This window comes from Molossus molossus, unplaced genomic scaffold, assembly GCF_014108415.1.
Source record: "Molossus molossus isolate mMolMol1 unplaced genomic scaffold, mMolMol1.p scaffold_m16_p_10, whole genome shotgun sequence".
NCBI classification, from domain to species: Eukaryota; Metazoa; Chordata; class Mammalia; order Chiroptera; family Molossidae; genus Molossus; species Molossus molossus.
In genome coordinates, this window is record NW_023425345.1 from 63,182,962 (window position 1) to 63,209,094 (window position 26,133).

A 26,133-nucleotide genomic window follows, 5' to 3' on the forward strand; every position below is an offset into this window, starting at 1 on the left:
AGGTAGCTAGCTAAAGTTTCACATAATACATTATGCCTCAGCACTGACTACGTGCAAAGTATGTGCAAGGCATTGTTGATATCCTGACATGTTTTCATCATCTCGGGTAACTACAACATCCCGGTGAAGTGCATATTATCATCCCCCTCTTACACACGAGAAGACTGAGGCTTAGAGAGATCTCTGCAAACTCAAGCAAATTGTGTGATACACACACACGTATCCACACAGACACACAAAATTAAAGAAGCACCTTTCAAGCAGATGCAGAATATCATGAGAATTATGAAAATAATATGCTCTTTATCCTTCCCAAGGAACTTGGCAGGGGAAACATTGATATATAACAAAGCATAATACGAGGCATGAAAAAGCCCTTGGTGGGAGCTTTGAAGGAGAAAATCTCAGGGAGGGCTTCACAGATGAGGACCTGGTTAGTTAGGACTTGGAAGGGAGTGGTCAGGAGGAAAGTCGTGTGGTCCATGTTTCCACACCATACTAAGTGCTTTGTATACATTATCACCTTTTATTCTTTTTTTTAAAATAATGTTATTGATTCTTTAGAGAGATAGAAACATTGATGTGAGAGAGAAACATCCATTGGCTGCCTCCTGCACATCTCCTACTGGGGATCGAGCCCACAACCCAGGCAGATGCCCTGACCAGGAATTGAACCAGAATCTCTCAGGCCATGGGCCAATGCTCCACTGAGCCACACCGGCCGGGCATATCATCTTTTATTCTTTTAATCCTAACAATTCTAAGTATTATTGTTCACAATTTTAGATGAACAAATCAAAACCTAAAGAAGAAACCTTCCCCAGATATCCTAGTCACACTTATTGTCACCTTATTCCCTAATGGCCATCTCTATTACAGATTGCCAACATGTATTGCCTCATACAGTGATATATAAGTTGTGTGTTCACGCACTGTGTGTTTGTTTGCATGCATGTGCTTGTGCCAACACATTCCTTATTTCTAGTACAAGTATAAACTACTTGCAACAGGAACCTCTATATTTCTTTAATATTCCCCCACTATACACTCACATAGTAGATACTGAAATGTTTACAGTAATGTAGTCATGCTAAACTAAGTCTGTATAATCCAGCTATTTTTGTTTTTCATAAAGGTTTTATGACAGCAGATGAAAGAAAATTGTTCGACCACCTCAAATCTCCTCATCTGAAATATTGGGTTCCATTCATCTGGTTTGGAAATCTGGCAGCCAAAGCCCGGAAGGAAGGTAGAATCAGGGACAGTGTTGATCTGCAATCATTGATGACTGTAAGTACACTGTAAATTGTCACACACAAAAAAGATGCTATCAGAGACCAAGAGGGACCTGGATGTGACAGGTTAGACAGGACAGATATGCTTTAATTCAGAGCCCTCACCATGCAGGACAAGGACAGCTCACAGGTTCTAATTCAGAGTGATTGGCAGTGGTTGCTTGGAAACCCTGCATTAAACAGTATTAGGTTTGTAATATGCTCTGTAGGAAAGCGTCCCTTGACTGATGAGCTGTGTCTGCCAGGGGCTCAGGAGGATCTGGTGCCCGCACAGCATATTCGCATCCCTGGCTCTAGGACCTCCCCAGTCAGTGCCCCGAACTGGAATGTTTCAAGGTTAAGCCAGCTTTTCAGAGGCTCCAGGAAACAAAACTGTGTTATCATTCAATGAAATAACCCTAAATTCACCTGAGAAACAATTTAATGTGGAGTCTAGATAGATTTGTGCCATGATAGTCTCCTGCCTGGATTAGGCTAAGAGGAGTGAATGATTTAAAAAATAGCTCTTGAATGAGTGTGAATTCTTCTTCCCAGTATCAGATAATAATTTATGTGCAATGGCCGGGGGCCGGGGGAGGGGGGGAATCAATGGATCCCAGTCCTTCCTGCTTCAAAGAAAGATAGATTTTTTTTCTGTCAATATAAGCATCCTCATTTGGAGGAGGGTAAGAGTTTAGGATGGATTTCTTTCTTTTTTCTAAGATCCATAGTAAGCATGTTTTCAAAAGAGAAAAACAAAGAAAAATATCTGCTCTCCACATAATTTACCAAAATGGCTAAAAGTGAGTTATTTGAAATATTACTCATGGCCTTCCCATCACCACTTTGGACTAATGTCATGTTGGATATTATGGATTCAATAGGAGATACTTCTATAAAGTCCTGATTTACCTTAATATTTAAAAATATATATTAATATATACTTCATTTTGTACATTGTTGAATGATATTCATTGCTTGTTATTTTCAGAATTTTCCTTCTGGGGTGGCCTTCAGAACCAATTTATTAGCCTTACAAAACCAGTCCCCTCATTACAGACAGAGTCATAAAAGACATGGCCACATTCCTAGTCCTAGTAAATATTTGTGATCACACTGGTCATTTCAGTGAACCGTGCTTTATCTGTTTCTGGTGTAGGAAATGAACCGATACCGCTCTTGGTGCAGCCTCTTGTTCGGGTACGACTGGGTTGGGATCCCGCTGGTTTACACCCAGGTATCGAACAATGTGCACACGACGTTGATTTCTCTCGCCCACCTGGCACGTGCTGTGGGCGGCCAGCACTGTGCTCTCACTTGGGTTTTTCTCTGTTCCAGGTTGTCACTCTGGCTGTCTACACCTTCTTCTTCGCGTGCCTGATTGGACGCCAGTTTTTGGACCCCACAGAAGGCTATGCAGGGCATGACTTAGATCTTTACATTCCAATCTTTACTCTCCTACAGTTCTTCTTCTATGCAGGATGGCTCAAGGTAGCCACCAGTCTCAGAGTCATGAGACCCACTGTGTCGTCTCTGTCATGTTCCAAACTCTGCACACTGAGTCTAGCAAATCACACCTGCATGAGTCAAAGGTAGACTTAACATTTAATAGCTCAGAGATGTTATTACTTTTCAACCAGGGATTAAAGCGTCAGGGATGTGGTGAGTACCTACTGTAGCAACTGAAGCAGCTCATTTATGCAAAGAGATTACAAGAAGACTCTTTTATGGCTATTGATTTTTTTCAGTCCATAGGATTACAGTAATGTAAGTAAAGTAATAACTGTTCCTGCATTGATATTCTCTACTGCGATATGCAACTAAAAGGCAGTAAAAGAGAGTAAATAAGAAGCCTTGTCTATTGGATGTAAGCATTAATACCATGTTATTATCTTGGTTCTGCTCGACTCTGCAAATAGTTAGTTGTGATTCCCTGAAATCCCACTAGCTGTCCTGCAACATTAAATTCATCCCATTTTCAAAACCAGGACTGAGACTCAGAAAAGAATGCATTGAAACCAAAACCAGAGACACCAGAACTAAAGACAACATCTGGTTTGCCAGGAAATTAAAAACAAGTTAGAACAGTGAGGACGACTTGTCCAACGATCAGTGTAAAATGTAGTTGTCCCCACCTCCTCCTCCTCTCACCTTTCCCTAGAGGTGTGTGTAAATCTCAGAGGTCTGATTCTTCCATCTCTTGGGGGAACGTCCAAAACAGAAGTGCAGTATGTGATGCAAAAAGAAAAAAAAAATTGGCCTCTTTGGCTACGTTAAGTTAATTGAAATCTAATGACAGTTTGCAGAAGACGTTAATGACATGGAACATAGACTTTGCAAACGTCTGACCTGGCAGGCTGGGTGCACGGCCCAGGCCTCCAGGCTGCAGCAGCACTTCCTGCAGCTCCCTGCACTCTCATTGGTTTGACTCTCAACGAGGAAAAATAAATTATGTTGGCATTTCAAATTATACTCCAAAGAGTAAAGACATATCTTTTACAAATGACAAAAACATTTTTAACCAGATGACAGTGATCCTTTTTGTTTTTTTCTTTTACTCGTACACATTTTGTTCCACCACAGGGCTAATACAAGATGCTTAAAAAATACTAGTTGACTTACATGTATTTCTTAAATTTTCTTCAAAATACAAAAAAAAAAAAAATTTGCCAAAATAATGAGTTTGATTCCGTTGTGAGCTTTGATATATTCAAAAGTCTACGTGATTTTATAAAAGGGAATATGAGATAGTAAGACTAATTTGACTGGAAGAAATGAGAATGTTTCATTAAATAGTATACCGAATAGCCCGGCCGGTGTGGCTCAGTGGTTGAGCGTCGACCCATGCACAGGTTGTGGGCCAAATCCCCAGTGAGGGGCATGCAGGAGGCGACCAATCGATGTTTTCTCTCATCGATGTTTCTATCTCTCTCCCTCTCCCTTCCTCTCTCTCAAAAAAAATCAATAAAGAAAAAAAATTTTAAGTAGTATATCAAATATATATATATATATATATATATATATATATATATATGTAGAGAGAGAGAGAGAGAAACATTGATGTGAGAGAGAAACATCGACGTGAGAAAGAAACATCGACGTGAGAAAGAAACATTGATTGGTTGCCTTCTGTACAAGCCCCAACCAGGGATTGAGCCTGAAACCTGGGTATGTGCCCTGACAGAGAATTGAACCCCCAAACTTCCAGTGTACGGATGATGTTCCAATTAACTGAGCCACCTGGCCAGGGCTAGACTCTATTTTTATAAGCAGAAAAATCACCAAAATTGGCCCAAATGTCTAATCATTCTGGTCTTTTATTGTTCTTTCCCCTGAGTTGTGCTGAGCTCTTCTGCCCCTGCTCTGAAGTCGGCTGGTCTATAAGGAACATTAGTCCCTGCCCCTGACGTGCCAGCTAGAATATCACGGCTCTTCTCCTTTATACGATATTTGTAAGGAAAGAATGTGAAACGACCATCTTAGCTCCATTAAGAGATAGGCAACCCTAAGAGAAGTGCGTTTTTCCACCATAGATTGAATCTCAATTTCTGAACAGCTGTTTTGTTTGGCCATTCTAATATTTGTAACTCTTTTCAAAGTGTAGAAAATCCATCTAACCTTACGAACAGTATATTATTCAGTTATTTGCTGGGAATGGAGCCTCCAAGAAAGTAAAAAAAAATGTTTTTGTGAGATAGTCAATTCAGAGACATAGATATAATTTTGGTAGTTAAATGTAGACTCTACTACTATATGTAGGACTAATCCCATAAAAGTGAAATTCTAAATATAACAAAAGTATTTTCAAGACCCATCCAGTGGCCCATGTAATTTAAGGAAAACCCCAGGCGAGAAAGGGAAGACAGCCCCTTGGGACTTGCAGCAAAGGATTTTGACATGGATACTGCTCTGCGGCTGACTGGTTCAGGCCCTGCCTAGGGCTGCCCCTTAGTATAAGGGAGATGGGTGGTTCTCAACCGGGGCCACCCATTAACACCTCCTTGGGGTTTTACCCAACCTCACACCCATTAAATCAGAATTTCTGAGGGAGGGTCCCAGGCATCACTTATTTTAAAAGCTCCCATGTGATTTTGATGTTCAGCCAAGATTGAGAACAACTCCTGTAAGTGGTTAGACTCAAATCCTAAAAAAATAAATAGGTAGATTTTTTACTAAATAGTCTCAGAATCTAGCAACTACTAATCAATGGTGCCTTTATTTTACACACTTGTAATTTTTTTCCATCTAGGCCCAATTAAAAATCACACACACACACACACACACACACACTAAAAATCAAAGGGAATTACTAAAAAAATAAGAATAACAGGTGAGTCATATTTGGCATATACATCTCTCATCAAGAAGGCTACTGAATTCAGGAGCATGGAAAGAACGTATGATATTGACCAACCATTAGAAGACGAGTGTTAAGAAGCTACTAACTTTTTCCCAGTGGGAAACTCACTCACTAGAGAACAGTAAATCCTTTAGGGTGAAACAAGTGAGACAAATTCCAGCTTTATGACTTACTAGCTCTTTGACTCGTTCCTCTAACAGTTATGTCCAGTAATTATGAAAGCACTTTATATTATTTTCTTTCATCATGATCTAAGTCTTTCTTTGCTGTTTCAACCTTTCCCATGTTTCCATTTTGACTTATCACCTGGGCCTTTGCAAATCCCTTAAGAGCGAAGGCTGAGCACCCCTCACGGTGCCTGGTGCAGGACCTCACACACCGTCAGTGCTCCTTCAGTATTCACTGGCTTGATTTGTACCTGAACATCAATTCTTCGACTCCAGGAAGCCCATGGCTTCTCCTGTACTGGGCCTGCATTGTCACCCGCTAAATAGGCCCACTGCGCAGGCGCATCATTCACGCCTGCCCGCGCAGGCGCATCATTCACGCTCTGAGAGTCGAGTCTCCCTCGCTGCTAAATGGCTGTTTCTGTAGAACAACCCACTGCCCTCTAGGCTTCATATGGTGAAAGGGACAAAAGAAAGCAGAGGGTGAAATAGGAATCATCTTCAACCTTTATTCTGAGTCTTCACAAGCATCGTGACTGACTTATTCTGTGTTCTCACTGCAGGTAGCTGAGCAGCTGATCAACCCCTTTGGAGAAGATGACGATGACTTTGAAACCAACTGGTGCATTGACAGAAATCTGCAGGTGAGATGAACTTTTCTTTCCTTTACAGACATTAATAATAAATTACTTGTGGTGTTTTAAATCCAAGCAGACTCTGAATGCAGGCCCCTGAATTTCAGAGCTTTAGCCACACAAAAAAAGGAGGTTTGGCTCTTTGGTACGTTGTCTTAGGTCCTTCTGAACCTCACAGCTTCAAGGGCACAGTTCCTGGGAAATTCAGCCTCTTTTAAGCAGGATTTCAAGCCAGTTTTCTTTGTAACTTTTTTTTTTCTTTTCTTTACTGATTTTAGAGAGAGAGGACGGGAGAGGAAGAGAGAGAACATCGATTGGCTACCTCCTGCACGCCCCCCACTGGGGATTTGGCCCACAACCTGGGCAGGTGCCCTGACCAGGAATCAAATTGGTGACCTCTTGGTGCATGGGTCAACACTCAACCACTGAGCCACACCAGCCAGGCTCTTTGTAACTTTTATTTTTAGTGTTATATAGCCTCTTCCACCTCAAAACAGAACAATATTTTAATTCATTCTTTAATCTGTTTTCTGTTGCCACCTAGAGAGGTTAATAGTGATGTAAATGGCAACCTGATGTGAGGGTTCCCAAAGTCACATCATGCAGTCAGATGTCCATCAGCTGGACACGAAGAACATGGGCCACACTGGCCTGTATCTCAAATCTGCCTGAATTGCACCAAATGGACCTCAGGGCCCCTTCTCTGTAGCATTATCCTGGAGAGGTTGTCCATGAAAAACCAGCATAAGGTAATTTTCCTTTTAGGGGAGACTCTCAGACCATTCTCTACCCCGAGAGCCACAGACTGTGAAAAGACCTTCAGCTTGTCTGCTTGTTTCAAACCCTTCCTCAGCCCTTAAACAGCTTCAAACATTTCACCATCAGTCACTGTTGGTTCCCAGAATGGCCCCCGTACCCGGAGGGCAAGGAGAGACTGAAGAAAGGGGCAGACCATTCCAGATCAGTAGGCGGCAGGTTTAATGAGCAAGGGGACATTTACACCCAAGGCTCGTTTTGGGCAACCACCAGATCGGTAGATCTTCACACCCGCCTAACAGAAGCTTAAATGTTTACATAAAGTCCTTACACAGAGTTCAATGGTGTCAACAACACATTGTTCCCTCAAGCCTGTGTCCTTGAAAACTGTGACCAGCACATACATTCCAAGGACAGGGCAGCAGGCTGAGGAACCTCCGATTACCCAGGTCCAGCTCCTGGGCCAACTGGCAGTCACATTCTCTCCATCACCTCCCACAGTAATCACATTGTCAGTCTGCTAGGAGGGAAGCATAATACCTAAGACACTGCCTCTTCGTAAAACTTGGATTCCCAGAGGCTTAATAATTTACTCATGCATCAGTTTGTCAACGTCAAGAGGAGAGACCTCTATAGCCCCAACCAGGATAGGGTGTTGATATACTTTTCCAAACAAACAAAAGCTCAAGGCACATAAGAAATGATAGCAAGTATGAAGGTGTTTATGGAATCAACAGAATGGGATATTGAGAATCTTCAGCTTCCTGCAATAGCTGGGATTTGCGGTTGCCATCAGGATAGGCAATACGGTAACTTCGAGCAAAGAAAACGGTGCTTCTCATGCCTCCAGGTAAAAATCAGCCCTGTTCTGAGGCCCATGGCTTGATGAACCCAGGCCAGGCAGTTTTACAGCCCCACTTACTCCCCAAACCCCGATGCCAAGTGCTCTGTGCAGTAAATGACCTTACAGCTCTCCGCAGCAGCCCTGGTTGCAGCCAATAAGAACTCCAGACATTGGCGTATTCTCTCATCAGGCTGCGCTCCATCCCACTCCAAATCCCGTCCACCCTCTGCAGCGTGTTCTCTTCCTTTCTCCAACTCACATCTGGATTGTTCTAACACTACAACAATGCTGTCAGGTCTCTCTTTTAGCAGTGGATGAAATGCACATGAGCTTACCCAAGATGAGGAAGGACATCTACTGGGATGATTCTGCTGCTCGCCCACCATACACGCTGGCAGCTGCTGACTACTGCATCCCCTCATTTCTGGGGTCGACAGTCCAAATGGCGTAAGTGCATTTTTAAAAAGTCATCAATATTTAGAAAGTAAGTCTGATCTTTTTCCGCCCTGTTCTTGACATTAACTTTCATTACAACTTTCTATTATTAATACCTTATAAATTTCAGATATAATTAATATGCGCAAGGAAGTTAGAGAGTAAAGAGATGTAGTTTCTGGTTTAAATACGAAATGTGCACACATGTTTGTTTAGGGATAATTTGCATTTTACATTGCTTTTATTCTATGGAAAATTTTTCTAATAGCTGTGAAACTATCCTTTTTTTTCTTGCAGTTTGAAGAGTAGTTTAATTATGTAGTCTTTTATTATCTAACTTCTATCATGATTAAATGTATTTTTTAAAAAAAGAATAATTTAGTCTGGCTGGTGTGGCTCAGTGGTTGAGCACTGACCCATGCATCAAGAGGTCACTGGTTTGATTCCCAGTCAGGGCACATGCCCAGGTTGTGGGCCCGACCCCCAGTGGGGGGCATGCAGGAGGCGGCCAATCGATGTTCTCTCTCATTGCTGTTTCTATCTCTCTCTCCCTCTCAATTTCTCTCTCTCTACAATGAATAAATGAAAAGAAAATTTTTTTTTTATAGAATAGTTTATTGCCTGGTCGGTATGACTCAGTGGTTGAGCATTGACCCATGCACCAAGAGGTCGCTGATTCGATTCCTAGTCAGGGCACATGCCCAAGTTGTGGGTCAAATCCCCATGGGAGGCATGCAAGAAGTGGCTAGTTGATGTTTTCTCTCATCAATGTTTTTATCTCTCTCTCTTTCTCTTTCTCCCTTCCTCTCTCTAAAATCAATAAAGAAAAAGAAATTTTAATAAATAAATAAAAACTAAATAATGTCATTAAATTCTTGCTAGATGCTCTTGCCTACCTGGAAAAAAAAATGTTTTAAAGAAAAAAAGAATAGCTTACTGATTTTTAGAGAGAGAGGAAAGAAGAAAAGAGAAACGTCAATGTGAGAGCAGAATATCGATTGGCCTTCTGTACGTCCTCTACCGGGGATGGAGCCTGCAACCTGGGCATGTGCCCTGACCAGGAATTGAACCAACAACCTTTGGGTGCATGGGAATGCCCAACCAACTAAGCCACATCGGCCAGGGTTTAAAAGTATTTTTTAACAAGTATTTATTGAGCATGTACCATGTGCAGGCACTGTTAGACTACTTGGAGACAAGCAAATCTTAAGGAATGAGATGAGTTTTATCAAAAGTTTTCCCTAAGATTATAATTCAGTCCACACTGGCTGGGTGGCTCAGTTGGTTGGAACATCATCCCATATACCAAAAGGTTGCAGCTTCAATTCCTGGTCAAGGCAAATACCTAGGTTTTGGGTTTGAGCCTCAGTTGGGATGCATGCAGGAGGCAACCTATTGATGTTTCTCTCTCTCTCTCTCTCTCTCTCTCTCCATAGCCTCAGATAAGGATAAAAAAAAAGATTATAATTCAATCCAACTATGGATTATAATTCAATCCAACTATGTTTAGTATACAAATCAATCTGTGTTCCCTGGTTTTAACATACCAATCTATCCCTATGTACAATGAACTTTAAATACATGGGCTGAGGCCTGAAGCAAATTATGCACAGTTCTTGAATAATTTTATTAAATCTGATCATGTATTTGATTTTTGAGAAATGTGTGAATATGGGGGATGTTTAAGTATTTTTGCTGAAGGCAGATGCCACGGTTTCCAAGTAACTTAAAAAGAATATGGACAAATTTAGAAAAGCAAGAAGCAGCCTTCCCAAAATTGCAGAGAAAGGGAAAACTTGAGGAATTTTTCTTTTAACTTTTGGGAAAACTGGGTTGTTGTTCGCTGAGGGAACAGATTTGTGAAGCGAGTTTGCATTTTGTGGTTGCCGGTTGTGACCCTCCTTCCCCTCCCTCAATGTGTTTAGCCCCCCTCTTTCCCTGGTGTTTAAAAAAATAAGTTCAACTGAGTACATTTTAAAGATCCTAATGGCTTTACGCAGTGACCCATGAATCAGGCAGTGTTCGATCTAGCAGACAGAAGGGAGCTCCAAGGAGTTACACAAAATGACTTTTATAGACGGAAGGAGCAGGAACAAGGAAGTCGCTGCACTAGGTAGGTAGGCAGGTCAGTTAGTACAAGGTTCCTTTCCTTCCAGGGTGGCAGGGGCCCATCAGCCACGTTAACTGACTAGCGCTGTGTAGGCGATTCCTGATGGACGAGTTTAAGATTCCATTTCTGGGAGAGCCGAAACTGTATTTCAGTCTCTATTTGGTGATGTGGGGCCTGCCATAAGCAACTCCATTTGGGACTTGTTTTATTTTTATTTTTTTATTTTTAATTGAATTTATTGGGGTGACATTGGTTAATAAAATAATATAGGTTTCAGGTGTACCATTCTATAATACACCATCTGTATATTGTACTGTGTTCGCCACCCCAAGACAAGCCTCCTTCCATCACCATGTATCCCCTGTACAGTCTCTTCTACCTCCCCCACCCCCTTTGCCTTGTTTTTAACACTACTGTCAGGATATCAGCGTCCATCCTGTTTCTGCAAGGCTCTACCCCAGCCGAGTGTCTCCTAATCCTCATCAACAGGGATCTGTGGTGCTCATCCTCCAAAGGAGCCTCTGAGGCTGAAAGCCCTTGAAGACCCAAACAAAAGGATGACAAAGTAGAGTTTCAGGAGCTGTGTTATATAATAAGATGATTTAGGAGCCAGAGATTTGCCCTGTCCTCAAGAATACCTTCGAGAACGTTGCCTACTCCAGGCTAGACTTGCTTTTGCTTGTAGAGAGACTGCTGAGCCTGGACTTTGCTGTCCAGAGCGTCTTCCAGGCCAGGGAGCTCATAGTCACCCCAGCCCATTGCTCAGTGGCCATGAATAGTAATTTCCTGTTGTTTGCACTCTTAGCATTTTTTAATGCATTCTGCAGTGACAGTTTCATGGATGTCTGGCAACCTTTGCAATTTTGAAAATTAATAGATGCTTTTCTGTGAGTTTGTTTTTAGATAATTAATATGCTTTAACCTTCCCCTCCACTCCTATCATTGATTAATGCAGAGTATTTGAAGATCTACTTGTAAAAGAAGAGCACCCAGCACCGCTGACGGGGTCTGGGGATTATTGTGATGCCTCGGTTTAGTCTGCAAATGCTACCTGTGCTCCAGTTCTAGTGTCCACTTGGTTGTTTTTGCGTGTTGGTTAAAACAATTTTTTTTTTGGTCTCAAGGTATTTATCATGATCTACATACACATCCTAATCATCATGATTTTACATTCCTGTATAAGTGTTCACATTCTTTTTTTTTTTTTTTTTGCTTTTAGAGAGAGAGAGGGTGAGAGAGAAACCTTGATGTGTTGTTCCATTTATTTATGCATTTATTGGTTGACTCATGTATGTGCCCCTAATGGGGGACTGAACCCACAACCTTGGTACATCAGGACAAAGCTTCAACCAACTGACCTACCTGGCCAGGGCATGTGTTCATATTCTTTAACAAGTATTAAAATATGTATTTCTCCTATTTCTAAATATAGAAACATAGAGTTAGGGCTTTACAAGACCTCAGAAAGTATCCACCCCAAAAGATTATTGGGAAAATTAAACAAGATTATAAACATAAAAATACTCTCAATATAACCATAGAACAGTATTATTATTGACTCGTACAGGCCTCTTAATTGTGGATCTCAGACTTAGGTACAGAAAGATTAAACAAAGCTAAGCTATATTCATATTAAACTCTAACCCTGGAAATTTGGGGCAGAAAATAAAAGCTTGAGAGAAAATCAGGAGATAATATATTTAAGAATGCAGCCAAAAGGTATCAGTTGTCAGAGAGACTCTTCTCGTCAAGATGCCCTATTTACGAGCATGACAGGGACAGGCACAGGCAAAGATCAGAGCCTATTAAGGGAGATTTTCATAAGACATTTCAATGAACTCCACTAGGACCAATTGATCAAAGAAACGGTTAGGCAAAAGCTGACATGATCTTGCATTTCTGTGTGAATGAGGCCACTGGAGGACAGCCTTGCAATGCAGGAAGCTCCCTGCAGGAGCAGGCCTTCGGAAGGCCGTGTTCTCGGGAATGCCCTCTTCGATCCGTTAGTGTCGTTCTTCCCATGACTGCGCTATTAGAAGAGATGTTTCTGGTGGCCTGTGACAGAAAACCAACTCCAACTAACTTGAGCAAAAGAGGTTTGTTGGGTCACATCCAGAACCTAACTTAGCTTTGGGTGTGGCTGGATCCAGAGGGTCCAAGAACGCCACCGGGGCTTGCTATGACCCTCCCTGCCTATCAGGTCTGTTTTTCTCTCCACTGGCTTAGCTTTCAGGCAGCTGTCCCCTCTTGATGGTGAAATGACACGATGGCAGCCAGCAGCTCCAGGTGTGTACCTGCCTTCTCAGCAGATCCTGTGGAAAGAGCACAACTCTTTTCCAACTCTTAAAACTAGAGTACTGGATTTGCTGTGATTGGCTGGCTTAATTAACATGCTCATTCCTGAACCAATCACTCCGGACAGGGATACTCACTATTCTGATTAGCCAAGACTGGTTTACCTGTCCATCTTTGGAGCAAGGGGTGTGGTCATCCCCAACCAACCATATAGAATAGGTGATGTCTTAAGAAAAATCAGGGTGTTATTACCAGGAAAGGCACGAATGGTTTGCTGGACTGGCAGGATAATAGATGTCCTGCAACATCGTTAAAGATCATTTCCTAAGCATTGAATTGTTCACTCTCCAAATACAAGGTTAATATCAAGCGATCCATCTGACTGAGGCTCCGGTAAAAGGGAAAATAAAATAAGGGTGATTGTAGCGCAGATGGTTTTGCTGATGATGACTGAGCTGCTGGGCTCTTTATATTAAGGTGAAGACCAAGGGTCAACATAGTTGGATGCAAACATTTCAGGAAACTGTTTTCTGCTTGATGAATAGATAAAATCCTTTCCTGGGTAAGATTTTTTTTTGTTTTCTTATTCTATGTAAGGTGTATGTTCCTAGCATATTTAATTCAGAAAACAATTTCATTTATATTTTAATATCAACATTTTAGGTTTGTAATTACAATTCTCTCGACTCAGAAATCCTAAAATCAAAGCAGTGCCCTTCAATAACTGAGCAAAAGCGCTCTTCAAGGGCAACCTGAGAAATCACTCTGCCTCGTGTTCCTTTCACGTTCAGCACACTGTTCATTTCCTCATAGAAAGGAAGCTCCTTCGAGATAATTTCTTCATTCTCCATATTCCAGAACATGTTCAAACTATTGCCCTTTTTTTTATGCACGTCCCAAATATACATTACTGAAATAAAGTAAGTTTTCCCCTTTTCCTATCAAGTACAAATGTAATAGATTATGTTTTCCCTTACATCCTCACACATGGAATGCATTCATTCATTTGTTCCAGTAACGTTCTTTTCAAGACCCCTGATATGGTAGGTCCTATGCCAGATGCTCGAGACAGGCAAAACACAAAACCACCTCTCACGCTCACAGGCCAAGGAGACAAGTTCTAATGTGGTAAATGAGAAATGCTCAGAGTCTGAGGGGAGCACAGTGAAGAAACATTTCAGCCAGCCTGAGCAATCAGAGAAGGCTTCTTGAAATCGAGGGGGTCTATTATGCATCTGTAAGAATTAATTAGGAGCTAACACACAAATAGGAGTGTGGAGACTTAGCAGAAGGTACATTCCAGACCAGTGTGAGCAAAGACAGAAAGGAATAGTAAATACTATTTTTAGAGTAGCAATTTTTACATTTAAACTTTTTTGAAGCATTGTTGGCATATAACCTGTTGACATTTAAAGTATACCTAGTGGTGGTTTAAGAGTCATACACATTGTGAAAGGATTCCCCCCTCTATTTAATTAACACATCTATTACCTCATATATTTTTACCTTTTTTTTAGGAAAGGGTGAGAAAATTTAGTTCTACAATCTAGCCGATTTCAGTTATACAGTACAGTGTTATCAACTATAGCCAGTATGTTTTACATTAGATCATCAGACCTTGTTCATCTTATAGCTGAAAATGTATTCCCTTGTATGGAAGTCTCCCTTTTCCTCCACCCGCACCCCAGGCCCTGGCAACCACGTGTCTACTCTCTGTTTCTATTAGTGTAACAATTTGATATGCAAAGCAGAAGAGCCCAGAGATGAATCATGAGAGCCGATTATGGAGGGTTTAACAGTCTGGGCATAGAGCTTTGGCCTTTTCCCAAAGCTAGGAAATGACATGGTCACATTTGTGTTTTAGATGGGTTAGCCCAGCAGCCGCTCGCCGACGGACTGCCAGGGGAAAGACTGCAGCCAGAGACCAGTTAGCAGGCTGCGAGTGCGCTTTAGACAGGATCGGATAAGGGCCTGAACCAGGGTGGCAGCACAAGGGATGTAGACAATGGAGACAGCATGAGGGACAGATTGAAGAAAGGAGGCGTTAACACAACTGGGCGATTGGTAATGAACAAAGGACGAGAGAGAGGGGAAAAGTGGGAGCTGCTCGAGGAAGAGACCATGAGCTCCCTCGTGCACATTCTGAATCGGAGGCATCTCCGGGCGATCCCAGATGGCCAGCAGGGGATGCATTGACTGCTGTCAGTACACGGTGTCATTAGATCCATACACACTCCTTATGGTATTTACTGCAGGACTGTCCCCTGCATGACGGAGCAGACCTTTCATTAGGGAAAAATTTATCTCAGACATCAGTGGGAAAACAAAGAAGCGTTGCCTCTTCTGGGCAACCCTTACACTGTTTATGTTACAGACTGTGAGTTTTATCGTTGAGGATGGTCTCCTTTTCATTTTGGTTGCTGAAAGCTGAAAATCAAATTTGTGGCCCACCTTCAGTAATTCCGTGGGACTTGGGGGCATGTATTTCTAGGTACCGTGTCTGTTGGTCTCATCTTGTCATCCACTGCCCCTTAGTCTGGCCCTCCTATAGTAACCTAATTTTATATATTATTGCATTGTGTGTACTTTTATAAGCCACCTCAAATCCTTTATAAGGTGAAGCAAGATGTAATAAAGAAACAAAATGATCAATCTTCTTGCTCTGGAAAAGGAAGGAAAAAGACAGGCTGAGCGAAAGGAGCCCACTGGAGGATAAGGGAGACACGGGACCAGGGGGTTGACAGAGCAAGGTCCTAGAGAAAACCTGGCGGAAGGAGGGGGCCTCCGAGCCCAAGGGAGGGAGCTGAGGACGGACGGAGTCAAGGGCAGCAGGCAGTGGGGAGATGGAGCCAGTGCAGCCAGTGAAGCAGGAGCCAAGCTCTCATCACGTCCAGTCGCCAGCATGTCTTACTCCAAAGGAAGCTTTAACAAGGCCCATCTTTCTGTCCAATCTGAGACCAAAAGGCTTCTGTTCTAAAACTGTTTTGTAATTTCTAACACTAAATGACTGCTGAATTTCTATCTCCCAATATTCATATGGGGAATATTAAAAATCATCTTCAGAATGATCAATTTGAATGAAAAAAGGGCAGTTGAAAATTTGAACAAAGCAAAATAGAAATTTTTATTTACAAAATATTAATTTCCATAAATATACCTGTCTTGAGCCTTTAATGGCCAGTATTGTCCACTTAATAAAGCATCCTATGAATTAACTGGGCAATGAAAATTTTTTTTTTCTATTTGAACTCTTCCAATTACACAGCAAAGATTATTTCATTTGAATTTTATTAGTATAGTCTTTTGTCACAATGTAAAACACTTTCTGATATGCTGTTTTAATTAAGGCATCCTTTTATTAGTTTAACCATGGAGACACTATTAACCAAGGTTTAAAAAAATGCCTAGAAACAATCAAAAGAAGAATTGTCCATAGATGCACAACAAGAAAACACATTCTAGAAAGCTTTAAAATGAAAATGGTCTTCTTTGGGCAATAGTAAACACTTCTGCTTGATAAACCTCACTTCCCCAAAACAAACTGAGAATGCTCTGACTTGAGCCAGCATTGCTGAAAATAAATTTCTGTTTAAAACAAACAACAAAAAATAAGCTGCAGGCCTAGCCTACCACACACGGCTGGCTTGAGGTAGAACACTTGTCTTCACATTATACCTCCACAAGTCGCTCCAAAATTCTTACAATTTTGTAAATGCTGGGAATTATCCATTAGCACAGCTTGTTAAATCTCTGAGGAATGGAATACATGGAAATTAAAGACCTGAAGTCTAGTAACTCCCTTTAATCCTGCCTTGAAAATCAGAACGGCCAACAGTACAGAAGAAAGGCATTGGAAAACCTTAGTAAAATATCCATCCATAGCGACTAAAGGATTCAAAATTCTGGAGAAGAAAGTCTGTAGTTGATTATGAAATGGTCGCTCAAGCAGGTCATGAGGGTATGAGGATGTACACATGGGCCTGTGCCCACTCTAACTGTCCTGACCTAAAAGCATGTGCTCAGCCGTGGACCTGAAACTGCTGACTGCAATTCTGTTTAAAGAACAGTGTTCTGTTGGGCTTTCTGCCACAATTCAAACATGTCAAGATTTCCTCACACTTACAGTGATCATAAGGAATGTGTCCATGAAGTCAACTAAGGACCCACTTAGTAAAGGAGAAATATTTAAACTTTTGTAAGAGTTCTCCCTATTTAGGAATTGAAGAATTCATTTAAGATGTATGTGTTACTGTGAAACTAGAACCACTTACCCAGAAATAATGACTTTTACTTCTCTATCTTCATTCCAAAAGTTCTAAGAATATACAACAGTAATGCAGTCACTTTTTGGCAGGTATACCAATATGTATTTAATGTGCACAAAGTGTTCAGAATTATCTAGTAGATCGGAAGTAGTCAAGTGATATTAGTTCAAATATACCAAAATATGTATTTTAGCAAGGAAAGTCTTTATTAAAGTGTGGTCACGTTGCCCTGGCCAGTTTGGCTCAGCAGTTGGAGCATCGGCCTGTGGACCAGAAAGTCCCGGGTTTGGTTCCTGCTAGGGGCACATACCAAAAAAAAAATAAAAATAAAGTGTGGTTGAGTATACTTCTAGATGGATATTTTATTCAGTAATCTTTTCTTAGCAAACTATATTCAAATATTTTCATTTTGCAAGGGGGGACATAATATTGCACCGTGTACCATAAACAACCAAGAATGTCTTGAATTTTGAATCTAACTTGAACAAAAATATATTCTTGGAACATTGATTATCACTTAATACCCCAGAAAGAAAGGAGAGATGGCCCTCCCAAGGAGATGAATATGCATAAAGTTTATCATTTTAAAGCTGACTCAGGTTCTCTTATAGGCCGACATGGTGTCACCATCGGTGCTCTGACCTTCGGTGGTGTGAGAGGTATAGGTGGCTAACTTTTCTTTTCTAACAAAACTGTAGAACACAACAGCATTGAGAGGTGGAGCACATTAGGTAAACCCCTATTGGGGGCCACCTTTTCTCTGTGCAGCAGCTGGCGGAGGCCTGATGAGCATAACCAGGGTGTAAGGTGAGGTTAGACTGCCTGACGCCTGGTCCAAACAGGCAGAGTCCATGGAGAGGCAGCGGCAGGGCCGCCAGCTCTGTGCACAGCTTTCTGAGCTAAGCACTCCCCGTATGATGCCCCACTAGACTGAAAGTGTCCCCAACAGGGGGCCAGAGAGGAGGGCTGGGAGGATCCCACCTCTGTCCACTGGACGTTCCTCACGACGCTGAGCCCCACACCTCGCCGCTCAGCGTGAGGGCTGCCTTGCCCATCTTATAAATCCTTGCCTGCAGTGTCGACGGTGACTCTGCAGTGCAGAAGGTTAAAAATAACAGCAGTTTCCCCTAATGGGTTTGCAGAGCACATTTTGCCTTGCCGGTGAATAAACCGCTTCTCCACACACTGTGCCTTTTCGCCCTGATGGACTTTCAGGCACAATCCCGGCTCCCTCCAAGGTGGTCGCCTGACTCTGAGGACATTCGCTGTTTGCAAACAATAGATCTGACGTGAGAAGAACCCATAGTAGATACCATTTTTCCAAATTTCTCATTTCGATTTTGTTAAAATGACCTCTTATTATTTTAATTTTAACTGTCAAAACACCACTTTCAAAATGGCACAGAGAAAGAAAGGCAAGCATCATCTGGTTGTATCCCTCTCTTGAAGCTCTCTATCTACCCAGTCACTCTAGGGAAGAGGGTTCTTGGCAGAAAGCTGCTTTGAAAAAACACATTTGCTCTAAGTGTCACCAGAGCTGTTTGGGTCTTTCCGTATTAGACATAGCCCGGGAAGTCTGAAAGTGGGCTGGCGTCTCAGCTGTCGGTCCCCTGCCTCTTCTTCGTTATGGCACCAGGAGGCACACAGCATCCCTCTGCGCCCCTCAGAGCCCAGGCACCTTGGCAAGAGCCTCAGTGAAATCCCTGCTGCTTCCGCCCTCAGAGATTGTCATTGGCAAGGAACACTGTGGGGCTGGTGGTTTTGTAGGTGCTCGAAAGAGATTTTTAAAAGTTGGGTGGTTGCTTTTTTAACACTTGAGATGAAAGGAAGAACACAGACGCCAATTCAGACAATAATCTGACCTTGTAGAAATAATTCATGCTTTTCCTCCTTCTAGACTAAACTATAACCAGCTAGCCTGATGAGCTTAACATAACCTATTCTCTCTCCTGCACCTACCCTTCTCCTCCCTTTCAAAAATAGCCCGGTGTGACACAGCCTTTCCCATGCTCGCTTTTTCTATATTTCTGTGTGGATGATTTAAATTGTACACTAAGTATGTACTGCAGGGCCTGACAATGTCTGCAAAAGTGTAAAACACAACATTGAGAGGGAAGGTCAATGCAGTCCCACCACCTGAATGGCCCTATCTCGCTTCCCTCGAAGAATCCAGCTTCCTCTCATCCTTATGTTTTTTCTTCATTCACCCAGTGCCCTAGTCTTACTATTAAATGGCTGTTATCGTCATCCCTTCTAATGTGTTAGTTGTTAGGTAGCAGCTCTGAGGTGAGTAACATTTTTTAAAGGACACTCTTGAAGGAGGAAGGGGAGTGACCTTGAGGCAGGTACTGCTGTTTCCTCCAATCACAGGCAAGAAATCAATGATGATTTGGAAACTACCTCTGAAAGTGTGCCAGTCATTGAAACAGTTCTTTTTATATCCTTTCTACTCTTCAAAGCCTTTCTGCACACATATCATTTCTTTTGAACTTCCAAACAACCTGTAAGGCAGCGAGAGTAAGGTAAACTTGTTACCAGTTTACCAAATAGGATGCAAAGTCACAGAGAGGTTAAGTGGGTTTCCTAAGGTCACACAGCCTGGGCAGCAGCAATCCTGGATCTGCAAGCTTCCAAAATAAATCATTTTTCTTACCACAGAGGCACTTCTCAAATTCCATCTCTGGGCACTAATGCTGCATGGCACTTTCTGTGAGTGCCCCCATCTCTAATTTCTGCCTGTCTCAGTCCAAGTGATTCCAGAACATAAGACCCAGCTTTCTCAGCTGACCTTCTCTAATGTATAGCAATATAATGAGGATGCTGACATTCTATCATATGATATTTCTGCGATCATTGTTTGGGGTATTTTAAGTGGTGTTATATTTGGCCTCAGAATTGTACTGACAATATACTAAGGGTACACTTTAAAAATCAAATGAGGAGAAGTAGAAAGTCTAAAAGGACTTAAAAGGTGTACCCAAGTCTCCCAACTGGAGAATGAAAAATCTTTTCAAGTGCGGCAGGCCCTTGGATAATGTCTTCTCCCTCGATGTCGTTTTACTATAACGTTTATGAGATGCGTAGGAACTTAACTCTTGTTTATGTCAATTCCCCTACAGTAAAACTGGTTTCCTTCTCTGTCATTTTACTTAAGGTCACAGAACCTCCTTTGGCATTAAGTGAGGACTTACTGTACCCTATTCTGTATGCTCTAAACCTTGAACTAGTTTGTTCTTAAACCACAGTTCCTGCGATCATGTTGGGAGCCGTGCCCGGCAGACGAGGGAGATGGGCCTGGTGTGGCGGCCCCTTCAGGGAGGCTGCATGTAGGAAGTTCCTTGGGTTCAGCCTGGGGTGGGGGACACCCTGCTCTTTGGCGGCATAAAGACTGGAGGGAGGGCTTCCTTCTTCACCTCAGCATGCGGTTCATAAAAGCGCCTCTCAGATCACAGACCACTGAGTGTCGTCTTCAAGACCCAGTCTGACCGCCGGCATGGGGCGTTCCACGCGTGCTTCTCATCCGCGGCCTTTGTCGGGCTCGTCACGCTGCTTTCCATGCACGTAGCTGCTCCCGCTCGGGCGCCCCGACGGCCGGCTCCGGCTGCGCGGTCAGCTCAGCTCTGCTCTGCCTCGGGTCCAGATCCCTCCACCTGCGTGAGACTGCACGGTCCGAGGCCGCCTTTCCACCTGCAGGCTGGACGCTAGCCCGTGTGTTTCACACGAACCAGGTCTCCTGCTCCCCGCAAACACCGCCACCGTCCGCCGCCTTCTGGGCTGCGTCCCCCGTGCACGTGCGCTGTTCCGGCTCAGGCCCACTCCGTGTCCGCGTCCAGCTTCAAAACAGTCTTTGCTCCAAACTCAGCTATTTATAGACAATTAACCCTTGAACAACACAGGTTTGAACTGTATGGGTCCACTCACAATGGGATTTCTTTTCAATGAATACTCTAAACGTATCTTCCTTCTGATTTTCTTCATAACATTTTCTTTTCTCTAGCTTACTTTTTGTCAGCAGACAGGACATAATGCAGGTAACATACAAAATATGTATTAATTGAGAGTTTGTTACCTACCGGTAAGGCTTCTGGTCCACAGCAGACTGTGAGGCGTTGAGTTTTCGGAGTCAAAAGTGATACGTGGATTTTCAGTGCCCTTCCACCCCCACCCCACCCCACCCCACCCCACCCCCACCCCCACCCCCGTTCAAGGGTCAGCTGCACATGGCTCCTCCCTCCTTTTAAATTGTGGTACGTAAGGCAACAGATTGGTTCATGGTAGATGCGCAATACATTTCGTTGGGTAAGTGGACGAATCTCATTCATCCACAGCGTGTCACGATTGCAAGGAGGTGCAACGGGGTCTCAGTGTCCGTTGGTGAATCAGTAGATCATTAGCAGAGCCCTGGCCTTGCTGATTTGTGGCCCAGGGCCTTACCGTTTGCCTGGGCTGAATGTGAATATCCATCACATCAGTGCATAGTGAGAAAGTTTGGGGGGGAGGTTTGTTTGCTTTTTTAGGATTCCTGAAGTTTTGAAGTAGTAATAATACATTTTGTCCTAGCCGATTTTGTCCTTCTTACAAGGTTGTGTGGTTTAGAAGGAGCGGAAGAAAACAAAACCTGAACAAAAACTCAAGCTCCCCACTGGAGGTTTGGGGCCAGTCCGCCTGACTCCCAGAGCAGGCCCAGCGCCCAGCGAGGCGATCCCCGTGAGCAGCTGTGCTCACTGCTCCTCTGGTGAACTCCTGGAGTGTGACTGGAGGGCTGACCCAATGAAACCCAACCAGCAGGGTCACCCGGGGCCGCTGAAGCATGAGTCTGCGGTTCTCAAGTCTGTGTAACAGAATCTGAGCCACGCACAGCGAGCCGGGCCAGGGGCTATCTGGTAGCCAAGGGCACGGCTGGGGCTTTAGGATAACAGCACAAGGCTGTAATCGGACGCCATCCCAGGACATTTAGCCAGTTAATCATCTCAATCACCCATCCTTTATTCAAGCACACCAGGAGCGGCGTTCTCTTTTGACGGCTCCCTTTGTCCTTCCAGGCCACACCAACAGTCTGCTGTCCTTACTTTCTCCTTATGGCACGTAAAACGCACCTGGCATGGCGAAAGCATCTTGTCACCACGGGCGTCTCTGTGAACACTGCTCCCAGAGCCCACACCAGCACGGGCAGTGTAAGGGCAAGGCTTGAAGTCGTTCTTCAGACCTCATTACGACTGTCATCCACAGAGATGTGAGACAAACAACCGTGTCATCTGAGGCAGGCGTAGGCCTTACTACCCCATAGCCCTTAGCATTATCACAATTATCCATTTTATTTCAGCCTTAGAGAAGATTAAAAATGGTGAGACTTTTTCGTGTCTTAAATGTTAAAAATTCTCAACAATAGCAAATCCATAGAACTGAATCCCACGGGGAGCCCAAGCACAGCATGAGGCTCACACTCCTCCTTCAGGCTTTGTGTCAAGGGGAGTCAAGACAGACTTTGGAGGCAGACTTCTGGGTCTGGCCCTCGCTGCTGCATAGCCTTACCAAGTCTCTCTGGGCCTCAGCTTCCTCATCGGTAAAGTGTGAATGGTAACAACAATACCACCTCAACGTGATGACTGTGATAATTAAATGAATTAACACATGGGAGGTCAGTCAATGTTAGCTCTTAGTTGCACTGTCTTGAATCTAACTATGATCCATTGTTTGGGGAGTTTTATGGTTCCTGGGAAAATATGACCTTAGTTCATCTGTAATAAGGGAGAAAGAACACACTATATCTTTTTCTTTAATGTTCAAGTCTCTACGTCAGTGATTCTCAAAGTGTGGTCTGGGGACTCCTGCAGATCACCCAGACCCATGTCCTTGAGGTCAAAACTATTATTTTCTTTTATTGAGAAATAATTGATACATATCACTGTACAAGTTTAAAGCATACAGTATAATGGTTGGCTTTATATTGTGAAACAATTACCACCATAGGTACAGCTGACATCCAGCTTCTCACAGAGATGCAATAAAAAGAAAAAAGGAAAAAAATGTTCTCCTTGTGATGAGAACTCAGGATTTACTCTTAACAACTTCCCTCTACATCACGCAGCTCTGCTAGCTATTGCAAAACCACTTTTGTGATTCTAAAATGTTGTTTGCCTTTTTCACTCCCATTCTTTCATGAGCGTGGAGTGGAATTTCCCGGAGGCCACATGCTATGTCATGAGGCAGGAGGAGGCCTTACTGCCCAGTAGCCCTTATCGCTATCTGCATCATCCATTTCATTTCAGCCTCAAAGGAGAAGATTAAAAATGGTAGGATTGTCCGGCTGGTGTGGTTCAGTGGTTGAGCATCGACCCATGCACCAAGAGGTCGCCAGTTTGATTCCCGGTCAGGACACATGCCCGGGTTGTGGACTTAATCCCCTGTATGGGGCATGCAGGGGGTGGCCAATTGATGTTCTCTCTCATCGATGTTTCTATCTCTCTCTCCCTCTCCCTTTCTCTCTCTAAAAAACTAATAAAGATAAATAAAATAAAAATGGTAGGATTTTTTGAGTCTTATGTTAAAAATCCTCAACAATAGCATAGAACTTAACAGTTAATGGAATGTATGCTTGTACATTCTTGTGTTTGTCTTTTTTTATATATTCTTTGGTTATTTCTAATAGAGTAAATAGCAATAGCTATCACCGACATAAATGAATCTCTTTGTGGGTGCTCAGTAATTTTTAAGAGTTTAAAGGACCCCGTGACCAAAAACTGGGAACCTCTGCTGGACTATTGCAAGTCAAAGTCACCTTCCCTACCCATCTCAACATCTGTAATGTGAAAATACCAAACTTGTCCTTAGCTTTGGGACCCTGCCCCCAAAGACAGGCCCCTGAAGCTGCTCTGCCTACATGTTGTCACTCTGTGTTTCAGGCTGTCTGGGTCCGATTTGCCTGGCGAGGAGTGGCTACTGGACTACGAGAAGCATGGCCAGCGCCATTCCATGATCAGAAGGGTCAAGAGGTTCCTGAGTGCCCACGAACACCCCTCCAGCCCCAGGGGCAGACGCTATGGGAGGCAAGCCAGCGAGAGCTCCACGTTCTTCCCTGCTGGCGACCTGAGCCCCACCCGGGACCTGCTGGACGTGCCCTCGCGAAGCCCCCACCGTGCCTCAGCCTCCTGGAAGCAGGTCTCCCCGGAGGCGAGCCCCAAGCTGCACGCCAGCCTGGGAGAGCTGTCCACAATCAGGGAGACCAGCCGGACAAGCACCTTACAGAGCCTGACCCCACAGTCCAGCGTGAGGGCCTCCCCCGTCAAAATGCCTCAGGTGCCCGAGGTACTGATCACAGCCCCGGGGCCGCCGGCAGAGGACCAGCGCGGCTCCACTGGCTCCATCCAGAGCTTCCAGTTCACCGGGCTTCAGCCAAGCAGCACTGGGAAGCAGGAGGACCCCGTGGGATTGATCCTGTTCCCCTCAGGGGAGGGGACACCTCCTGAAGGCCCCAGTCCCCACACTGCTTCAGCCAAAGCTGAGAAAATCATTTTCAAGTTTGCGCCTGAGGAAGACCCCTTTGAGAGTGACACGTTTCCAAAGCGGTGGAGCCTCCCCGGCTTCCTGGAGTCCAGCCACGCCTCCCTGGAGGGCCCGAGTCAGGAGCCCGCGAACCCTGAGCCGGCTCTTTTAATCGACACAGAAACATCCTCCGAGACCAGTGGCATCAACTTTGTGGCCGGCTCTCCCACCTCTCCTGACCTGCTGTATTTAATGGAAAACCTGGACGCCAAGGAAACGGACATCGTAGAATTTAACAACGAGCGCACGGAGGAATCGCCCAGGGGGATGCGGGAAAGATCCGGGACCTGGTTCTAGTCTAAAGCCTCACTTCCCCGAAGTCCAGCATCGGTTCCAGAACATACCTGAGGACTGGTCAATTTTTTTAAAAAAGCAATCATACTGTATAAGCTATTTAAAACTTTGAAGGGCATTATGATCCTGACTTTTTCAGAACTAAGGATGTGGAGCACATTCTCCACCATCGAGTGGCTTTCATGGATGTTACAGAGACCGCAGTGATGTATCTCATCCAAACAAGGAGTCTTAAATGCATACGTGACTTACAAATTCATAGATTGTTAGCTTTGGAAAGCACCTTAGAGATCATTATCTAATCCCCTAGTTTTGCCAATAGGAGACAAAGAATTCCCTATTTGTTTCTGGGTTTTTTTCTTCTTCTTTTCTTCAATTACAAAAGCAAGGAGATGGTCCATAAAATGCCTCAAAAGCCACATTCTCACTGTGGCTGTTTGGTTTGAGGCTTTCTCACCATTTCACTCCCACTTTCTAAACTGTTACCACCGCGTCCCCGTTCTTGAGCTTTGTCAGCGTCAAGAAGCTGCATCTCCCTCCCTGTTCCTTTCCCACTTTCGCGACTTCACTTTTCTCTTTTCTCCCTTTCTTCTCTCATCCTTTTCTCATTCCCTTCTTCCTACTTTCGCTCCTTCTCCAATGACTCCAATCTGCCCCACCTTGCAGGTTATGATATTTTCTTTTGCCAACTTTGTTGCTTACTTTTGCCATGACTTTTGAAATATAAGGCATTGGTGTCGCCTCCTACAGAATAACCAAAGATGTCAACAAATCCAGCTTGACGCACCTCCAGCCTCACGGTGGGGGTGGGAGTCGATGGGCCCGCTGCACCCTAGGCAGCCATGGCTGTTTCTTCCGCTCTATGGTCTTGAACACCGGAGAAAATCGAAGCCGAGATGGGCATGAAACCTCAATAACCAAATGCTATGGAACCAAAGAATACCAAAGCTTGAATGTGTTTAACTCGAACTCTTAAAGCCAAAATCCCAATCATGTCACAGCGTGGGACCAGTTACTGTGTCTGCCGGGTTGTTTGGGATGAGGTAGGATGTTGCAGCCGGGAGGTTAAGGGGGTTCAGGACTGCACAATGGGGAGGGGTTGTGGATGGACTCACTCCAAGGAGCTCTTGGGGTGGCTGCTAGTGGGGGAATCCCA

At 43.8% G+C, this 26,133-nt stretch overlaps 1 protein-coding gene across 1 annotated transcript in view; it reads left to right on the plus strand.

Annotated features, from left to right (window-relative positions):
* The window catches only part of BEST3 (bestrophin 3), a 41,127-nt gene extending 15,564 nt beyond the window's left edge, over positions 1–25,563 (plus strand). Inside the window, 6 exon segments of the mRNA XM_036251927.1 lie at positions 1,136–1,290; positions 2,434–2,511; positions 2,613–2,765; positions 6,365–6,445; positions 8,332–8,483; positions 24,044–25,563. Coding sequence (XP_036107820.1) covers positions 1,136–1,290; positions 2,434–2,511; positions 2,613–2,765; positions 6,365–6,445; positions 8,332–8,483; positions 24,044–24,980 — 1,556 coding nt within the window. The 3' untranslated portion in view covers positions 24,981–25,563.
* The last annotated feature ends 570 nt before the right edge of the window (positions 25,564–26,133 follow it).